Raw genomic sequence first — 10,000 nt, 5'->3', positions numbered from 1 at the left:
TTCGATATGGAGGCCATCAACCGCCAGTTCTTTGAGTCGGCGGCCTTCAGTGAATTCCAAGCAGGAATCGATTTCGAAAATACTTCGGGGAATTCTTCGCCGACACATCTCGACCAGGAGAACACGGTAAGTATTCGCATCAGCTACAGAGCACAACATATAGTATTTTGGTATTTGCTATATTGCAATGTCATACATACGTGCGTATTTACGTACACACACACACACACACACACACACACACACACACACACACACACACACACACACACACACACACACACACACACACACACACACACACACACACACACACACACACACACACACACACACACACACACACACACACACACACACACACACACACACACACACACACACACACACACACACTATTTTCTTGGGTGTGCATGTTTGGAGAGAGTAGGGGGTAGAGAAAATCCAGGATGGCACATATCTACTTTATTCTCTAACGTTTTGAGTCTTCCTCAAAGAGAATGATTCAGACATAAATCTTTATCGGGCCACCTTATATAATGGTCGATCCTTCCGCGTTCTCTTGATGACCAATCCGGTTGTGTCGAGTGCCAGGTTTGTAAACCCTTCCCCAAGACTGGTTGTTTCCGCTTTGCACATGTAAGATACATCTAGGGTTCTTCTCTTAATACATTTCATACCTTTGTGTAAGTGTGTAATATCTATTTCATCTCAAGTGGACATGTTGCCGTGATTCTTTGCATGTGAAGCCCTGTGGTGGCATACGTTGGTTTCTCATATATTCTTTTCTCGAAACCTTGCGACGCTTCACCAAAATATGCTGCGAGACTATAAGAACATAAGGATGAAGGAGACTACAAGAGACCATATGACCTACACTAGGCAGTTCCATGTCCATTACCACCTATCATCCCCATCCATAAAGTTGTCTATTTTTTTTCTCAAAACAGCCGATAATTTCAGCGCTCCCTACATGGTTACTAAGTCTATTCCTTCTTAAATCTAAAATTCTCCTATCTAAATCCATTACTGCGAGTCCTGTTTGTTGTCTTAATATGATGACCTTGTCTGCATCACCCTTATTAAAGCCTTTCATCCACTTGAACACTTCTATTAAATCACCCCGCACTCTGCGTCTTTCCAGAGAGTGTAAGTTAAGTTGCCTAAACCTGTCCTCATAAGGTAAATTTCTGAGCCCATGTACCATTTTAGTCATTCTCCTTTTTACTGATTCTAGTGAATTGATACGACGGAGACCAAAATAATACCGCATAGTCAAGGATAAGTCTAACTAACGCCAAATAGAGTTTAGTAACTACCTCTGCACTTTTATTCGTTACCTTCGTAGTAACGAAACCTTATGCTCTGTTCGCTCTATTCCTGTCGCAAGTGCACTGTTTCCTGGATTTAAGGTCAGGACTCATTAGAACTCCCAAGTCTCTCTCTCACTCAGTTTTATCTAAAGATGTGTTATCTAAGGTATACCTACTTTCTTGGTTGTGTAAATCTACGTCTAACAAGCTGCACTTTGAGATATTAAAGTCCACTTGCCATTTCACCATTTTCCATTTCACATTTCATGTGAACAATTTGTTAAGATCTTCCTGTAGATTCTCGGCTTCTTCTCCTGACCTAATTAGGCATCTTATTTTAGCGTCGTCAGCAACTTACTAACATCACTATTAATCCCATTGCCTAAGTCGTTTATATATATAATGAGCAATAAGGAATCCAAAACCGAGCCCTAGGAACTCCACCAGCAACATTCTCCCATTTGGATTTTACAACGTTTATGGTGACGTTTATGTCGCGCTAAGGAAATTAGATTTAAAGTGCTATTATTTCACAGTTCTCTCTCTCTCTCTCTCTCTCTCTCTTTTTCTCTCTCTTCCTGTCTTCACGTTGGAACCGATGCCACTCAGAGGGCTACCTTGGAATCACCAATAGAATTTAATTATAGAACTTAAGCAAAATGGTGTACATTTGTTTTTGGTCACACTGCAGAGAACATGAAGTTCACTGCACGCCTGAAGGTACGAAGTCACAAGGGAAACTACACTGTCCGGAAATTTAGGTTGGGCGAGGCGGTCATCGAACCGGCTATCTGCTGCTCATCAACTCGCTGCTTTTGCGTTAACCTTTTTGCTACTGAAGAAGTCACACATAGCTGAATGAAATCGCTTGACGTTGGCCCTGATAAGATGCAAAGTTTCAAACAGTATGGATAAAGTTAACCGAGATTATGCATCGTATTATCCGAATCATTTCGTGGAGATTCTTGAAGGGTGTGTTATATTAGCCCTTGGAAACATCTTTATTCGGTTGAGGTAAAACTCCTGGACTTCCGAAGATTTAAGAATTGGAGCACACTTGAAGACTTTTTTTATATATTTTTTGAAGATAACGGAAATGTGGCTCTCAAGCAGACGAACGAATTGAACGAAATTGTTCATAAAACAGGACGGTTGGGTCGAATTGTATCTTATTGAAACTTTTTCGATTAAGGCCTTTGATACTGACGCTCTTAAAGTTCAGGATCCTGTTTTGACTAAAAGTAGGTGGTTTTACTTACCTGACTGGGCGTTACCTTCCAGTAGGTGGTTAAGTCAATTAAGATCAAGCACGAGGTTTCAGGATAATCTTTGCATCTAATGGGATTACGTACAACTGAATAAAATCATCTGGTGGCAGCTGGAATTATTGCATACATACATATATATATATATATACATATATATATATATGTATATATATATATTATATATACATATGTATATATATATATATATATATTTATATATATATATATATATATATATATATATATATATATATGTGTGTGTGTGTGTGTGTGTGTGTGTGTGTGTGTGTGTGTGTGTGTGTGTGTATTAAAAAGTTTATCAGAAAAGTTCCATCCAAAACAGAAAGGGGAAAACCAAGGTCCAGGATAAGATAAAACTCAATAGATTTCATTTAGGTGTTGCCTTGGCAGCGTTAGAGTCAAGACAGAATCAAGTCTTTGGGATCTGGGTCCTACTCCAATGAATGTTAAAGTTCCGCTGCATTTATATCCTCGTCACGTGACTAAGAAGGTTTGGGGTCAACCAGAATGAGATATATAAAAACCGCTGTGACCAAGAAAGGGATAAGGAAGATCCAGTTGTTTTAACCCCCTCGTGAAGTCGTGTTCTTTCAGCTGAATGAAATCGTAAGACGCCAACCGGACTGAAATGTGCATGTCGCCGTCAACATGCCCCTTTGTGTTCCACGGGACACATTATTTTTTTATTTTTTTTTTTATTGACGTCAGATGACTTTACTCAGATGGGACGGAACTTAGTTTAAAAATAGTCGGGTTGTCTATGTCTCTTTTACGTTGTAAGGGGTTATCGCACAGGACTGATTTTCCTTCGACTGTTGGAGTAGATTTGCAGCACTCGGCTATCGGGAAGGAATCTGATATGTTGGGAAGAAAATGAAATATGTCTCCAGCATATCAAAGGACATTCTATGCATTTTTGTTGAGAAAACAAAATATTTCGTCACTGCAATTTTACAGTGGAAAAAGTTCTAGAGGTGGGTGATACCACCGATCAATCGTAGTTCGGAGGAGAAACAGCGCAATGTGATAAACCGTTTAGATATTACATTCTGACTAATACCATGAAGTTTTGTTCACCTGTGAAGGAGCTTTGGTCTCAGATTGGTTGTTCTCATGAGTTGAATAAAAAATTGTACGTGGAGAAGAAGAGACGATAACCTTTATATATACGGATGGTATAACCCTGATATCAGAGAGCATAAGAACTCTGCAGGAAACAGTGAATAGGTGGGTGGCTCAGTTGACACATGGGTATGGAACTGAATGTAGGAAAGTATGAATTAATGGTTATTAACAAAGAAGAACACGGGATGTTAAATATAACAAAGTATTTTATGCTCTATATCCATTTCTCAAAGGTACAGCAGTATCATCCTGTGTAAAGAAAACTATTTACGTTACCATACTACAGATTATATTTACTTAGGGATGTGAGGCTTGGAAATTGACATCGAAGACAAAAATACAATCCAGGCTGCTGAAATGAAGGCACTGAGAGTTATTAGAAGATGAACAAAGTGTAGACCTTATAAGAAACACGAAGAGATTTGAGGACCTTGGACATGAACTAGTGTTGCATTTGCAAAGGATTACAAAAGCGGAGCATGCCGATAGGAGACCTTTTGGTCCATATCTAGGTCGGATGCGAAAAAAATCATAATGATAATAAATAAATAAATAAAAACTATAATAATGTAAATAACAAATAAATAAATAAAATACATAAAAACAAATAAAATACATTTCGTGGAACGAGCCCAGTTGAGATGGTATGGACATGTGAAGAGGATGGAAGAAGACAGATACCCCCCCCCCCCAAAAAAAAGTATTATTAATGGAGACCAACCGGAAAAGGGCCCATAGGAAAACCGTGAATAAGGTGTTGGAAAAAATATAGAAAGGGCAATCGAGAAAAGATGTACCACAGTGGGGGAAGTCGAAAAAACAAATGCATTTGAAGACAGAAACAAATGGAGTAGATTTATCTGCCGCAATGATTGACAGACCACAGTGTCAAACAGGAGGAGGGTGAACAGAATGAGCAGTTTGGTTTTTCATGTGAGAATGATGTTTGACAACTAACCTAGCCTTGTTTTATATACCTTGGGTTTCCGCTCTTAAAAACTTTTAGTAACAGAATCTGAGGCTATCTTATTCCAAAAGGCAATATTTGAATGTATTCTAAAAGGCAATATTTGTTTTTTATACCTTGGGTTTTCGCTCTTAAAATTTTTTAGTAACAGAATCTGAGGCTATATAATTCCAAAATGCAATATTTGAATCTCAATTAGATTAGGGTGCGGTCTGCAGCGTGTTTGGAAACATACTGTATATGCAAAAGTAATTGGACAATTGCGCAAGTATGCACTGATTTCTGCGAACTTGTTGATAATAGAAGCAAAGTTATTAGTGCACGGGTACTGTTTACACAGTCAGTGATCAAAAAGTTCTGGAGCTAGGTGCTCAGACCAATTGAAAGCAAGATTGTGTATTTTTAGGTTGTAAATAAGTTATCGAGGGTCAAGCTTGACGATAAAGTCTTGAGAGAGTTACCGATTAATAATAGAATACTGGATTGTTATGTGAATCACGTTGTCTACCGGTATGAAGTACACTTCTCAGACGGTTTGATATATAGGTATTGTGGCTGGCAAAGTCACACTGTGTCTGTGATGAAATTGGATGCTATTGTCACTGTTAACCCATTTGCAATCAAAGGGGGGTCATGGAGGTAAATAGAATGATCCTATAGCAGCCAGACTAAAAGGAAAGGTGCCAGTAGGAAAGACAAGGGGCTTGTCAAAATAAGTTATAACTTCTCTACAAAGGGAGCGCCACGGAGATGAAATAGACTGACGAAGGTCATAAACCCTCTTCCCGTACCTGGGTGAGATGTGGGTGTATGTGTGGGTGTGGGTGGGGGGGAGAGAGGCACGGAAATATCTTAGTTCAACTCAGAGGAAGTTCTAAGTATAAGAGGACTATCTAGTAAACCCCATTGAGACTCTTGTGCATTGTTGGGTATGTAAAATTTTCATTATAGCTAACGTTAAACGATTTTATTCCCATGAACTTCTGAGTCTTAGTGTATCCTATAACTGTCTTGATTAGCCTACTTTGTATATCCCATTGAGATTCATGGTCTAGATATCTAAGTATTTTGTTCTCATCGAGTATTTAAGTATTTGTTCAGGCAACGTCAGACTAGTTTACTATCGGAAGAAACGGCGATTTTACGATTGCATTCTCTCTTTTTGCATCTTCTCTGCTCTTCTCGGGAGAAGTCGTTGCTCGGAGAGTAAGTGTGGGAATTCTGCAAAATTCATGATGAAAAACAGGTTTGTCTTGACCTGTACTAAATTCATAGCATGTTCCTCCTTTAGAAATAATTTTCAAGTAATAATTAGGGAAAAATAAATTTCACAATCTAATGAGTTTACAAACATGGAAAAGTGATAATGATATTCAGTATTAGTTATTCTAAATGAAAAATGACATGAATTGTAATAAAGTATAATTAATGTTGCTTAGTGTCATGGCACTTCGTAAAATGCATTTCTTTGATGCTTGAAAGAGCATCTGGGCCCTTTACTTGCAAGTTCATTAGACGTCGCCTTTCACCCTTATCAGATTCCAATATAATGAGGCAACTAGGGTCCATTAATTGAGCCAAAATTAACGTTTCCCTCGGTAATTACTGGTTTCTGGTGAGTCTGTTTTGTGGATAAACTTACAGTGATGTGAAAGACCGCCATTTTGGAAGTTGAAAGTTAATTTTCTGGAAGTTTCGTCGTTGCTATTCTAGTGTAGGATGACTACCGTTGTACATATACACATATACCAAAAGAACCTTTCCCCTTCATAAGGGAGGTGACCATCCAAGGCATGCACCGACCCTTCACTCATACCACACCCAACCAACACCCACTTGTCTTCTCTTCTATCTTAACTCCTTTTGGATAAAGGGTCTTTTCTATCTGCCACCCACTGATCAGGTCAGAAGAAATGCCTCGAGACGCAGCACCTCCACAGCACCCGACTGGTTTACCCACACCTTTTCATTGCGTAGCAATCCTCTCCTTTCTACGTCCACCCACGAAAGTAGAGTAAACACAAACAAACCCCTTTGGTTCGTGTCAACTTATCATTAATTTACTACCACTCTTCACACATACCTATCTCTTGCTCGCTTCAATCATCAATACATCCTATTTTTATCTTTTCCTCAAAGTTTACTTCATTCATCTCATATTACACATTCTTTTTGCTAGTCATTTTCCACCATTCTTTCTATATACCCAAACTATCACAGTATTTTTTGACCAACCCCCTTTACCAGCCCTCATTTCACCACCACTCTCTTCCTCATTTCCTCATTTCTCATTCTTTCCAAGCTCATAGCCTTCACCATACTTCTGTAACACTTCATTTATAACGCATATAGACTCCTCCTTTATGCCTTCATTAATTCCCAAGTCTCTGTTCACTACAATGTCATTGGCACAGTCACCCCTTCGTACAATTTCCTCGTTACGTTCATCCTTAGATGACTATTTCTTATGAAACTTTTCATCCTCCCAAAATATTTACTTGCTTTCCCTCACTATATAGTTTATCTGTACCCTAACTCCCACATCCCTTGTTACATGTAACCCAAAAATTATTAAAACGCCCCAACTTCCTTCAGCTTTATTTCTTTAAGATTATTTCCAACTCACTGCTACCCCCTCCCTTGTACATCTCATCACCAAAATTTTAACTGCATTTATTTCATTATTTCTCTCGCATAGACTCCCAAAGTCCGCCACTAGTTACCTCAGGCCCTCTTCTGACCCAATCACAAGCGCAGTGTCGTCTGCAAGCATCAACTGCCGCATTGTCAGTTTCCCTACAATCTCATTTACCTCTTTAACCCCCACCCATCACCCTCGCATTTACCTCTCGTACCATCATATCCATGTACACATTGAACAACTATGGTGACGTTACACAGCCTTGGTGCGGCCCTATCTTTGCCTAAAACCATTCACTCTACTTCATACTATGATACAAGCTTTACTAGTGAGGTATTTTTCTAGAATGTTCTTAACAGCCTTCTATCCCATAATCTGCAACACACCTCACAATGCCTTTCTTCTGTCAACTGTCATATGCCTTCATTAAATCCATGAAAGCTCTAAAAACAGCTTATCATTTGCCAAAAACTTCTCACAAATTTGCCTTACAACAAACATTTTATTTGTACATCCTCATCCTTTTTCTAAATCCAGGTTGTTTTTCCCCAATTACTCCCTCTTTTCCCCTCCTAATTCTCTCAATAAACACCCCAATAAGCCCTACCAGCTACACTTAACAGACTAATCCGTCTAAAACTACTACATTCATACCTGTCCTCGTTTCCCTTGTGAAATGGAACCAAACATGCACCATTCTATTCCTCTAGCACATTTCTCTCCCATAGGCACACATTAGACACCCTTACTAGTTAATCCCCTGTAACTGTTCCTCCTGTCAGACACTCCATGTGACAACCATCTAACCCAAGTGCTTTACCACATTACACAGTTTTCAAAGCATTTTGTATTTCATCTTTTCCTATAGCCATAAAGTTGTCTTCTACCATCATATATATCTACATAACATATAGACATAAGGCATAAGAGCTTTATAGTAGATGGTAGATGGTAGATGGTAGTTTTATAGTAGATGACTGCTCTTCAGAAGAGGCTGAAGCTCTTCTTAAGCTCTTCTTTATCATATAACTTGCAAACGATGTATTTGAAGATTCTAACCCCAAGACAGTGAAGGTAGGCTTCATCAACAAGAATTTGATGAGCTTTCCCAAGCTCTTTCTGTGTGACATAACAGGTGTTGCAGTGAGACAGTTCTTCTAAAATCTGACAGGAACAATCGCCCCTGATATCACCAGGGCATCCACTCTGGCCGATAAGGCAGTGACCCATATTATTTTATTTTATTTTATATATATATATATATATATATATATATATATATATATATATATACATAATATATATATATGTATATATATATATATACATATATATTTATATATATATATATACACATATCGATATGTAGTCAAATGACAGAAGTACCTTTCATTTAAATTTTCTGCAGAACCCTATGTGTTTGTACAAAATGTGCAGATAAAGAGTTTAGTATCTCTGCTCAAAAGAATCGCAGACCTTTTTGTAATGTACACAATTCTAACACAGATTTATTATATTCTTTTGTTTTTTTCGATTAGATGAGTTGTTGTGTGTAGATCATCTTTAGTCAAGTAACAATCTTGGAAAACGCTTTATACAGTTATATACTAATAACAAAGTTCCTGTTGATATCCTTTTAAATCGGACCGGAAAACGGAAATCCCTCAAAGGAACACGTCCCCTCCGGCTCCTGAATGGCTGAGAGAGTGGTGACGTCACGGCAACGGAGATGACTGATTGGCCGAGAGCGGTGACGTCACGACAACGGAGACGACTAATTGGCCGAGGGCGGGGTCCGGTGCACCTTGTTGCTCGTCTCTAATAATTATATACTAATTGGGCGATAGCTACTAGCATCTTTCTGGTCTCCTTTATTGTAAAGTAAAATTACTAAAACACACTATGATTCAGTAACGCTTTCTATATACACTGAGTATATAGTTAAGCTAAACAACAATGAAGTTTTTTCTCTGTCATGGGTCTTTCAGTAGATATGGCGATATACCATCTTCCACAAGAGGTTTTCCTCGTTTCGTTCTTTTTAACCCATTACATAAATAAAAATCGCCCAGCGGTAGCCAGAACAAAATTACACAAGGAGACATTAAACTTTAATGGTTCAAACTAGTGCACGTGAGACACCTCCTGATCAATTTCATTGACCTCGAAAAAGCGACTCGTCATCAGACGAATAGTGTCGAGGGCCGAGAGAGTCTGCAATGGGGCACTCGTCCTCAGGTACTGGTGGGGCGGGGCTTTCTCCCAAAGGCAAGGGGATGGCATTAGTCTCCACCCTCTCTTGTTTTTGTGGGTCTTCGCTTTCTCTGCGAATCTAGACTATTTTTTCTTTCCTCAACATCCCCTTAGCTCTTCTCTCTCTCTCTCTCTCTCTCTCTCTCTCTCTCTCTCTCTCTCTCTCTCTCTCTCTCTCTCTCTCTCTCTCTCTCTCTGTGTGTGTGTGTGTGTGTGTGTGTGTGTGTGTGTGTGTGTGTGTGTGTGTGTGTGTGTGTGTGTGTGTGTGTGCGCATGCGTGTGCTCCTTGTCTGTCTTTGCGTATATGTATAGACTGAGTATGTAGTTGAGCTAATCAACAATGAACTTTTTTTCCCTGTCATGGATCTTTCAGTAGATATGACGATATGCCATCTTCCACAAAGGCTCTTCC

General features: G+C 39.0%; 1 protein-coding gene across 1 annotated transcript in view; it reads left to right on the top strand.

Moving 5' to 3' along the window:
- The window catches only part of Fer1 (48 related 1), a 97,887-nt gene that overhangs the window by 23,308 nt on the left and 64,579 nt on the right, over positions 1-10,000 (top strand). Inside the window, exon 2 of the mRNA XM_076193691.1 lies at positions 1-126. This exon is cut by the window's left edge and continues 51 nt beyond it. Within this exon, the coding sequence (XP_076049806.1) occupies positions 1-126 (126 nt within the window). The remainder of the gene's footprint in view (positions 127-10,000) is intronic.

Source organism: Oratosquilla oratoria, chromosome 1 (assembly GCF_046742065.1).
Source record: "Oratosquilla oratoria isolate Oo_2021 chromosome 1, ASM4674206v1, whole genome shotgun sequence".
NCBI lineage: Eukaryota > Metazoa > Arthropoda > Malacostraca > Stomatopoda > Squillidae > Oratosquilla > Oratosquilla oratoria.
This window is presented reverse-complemented; position numbering and strand designations above follow the sequence as displayed.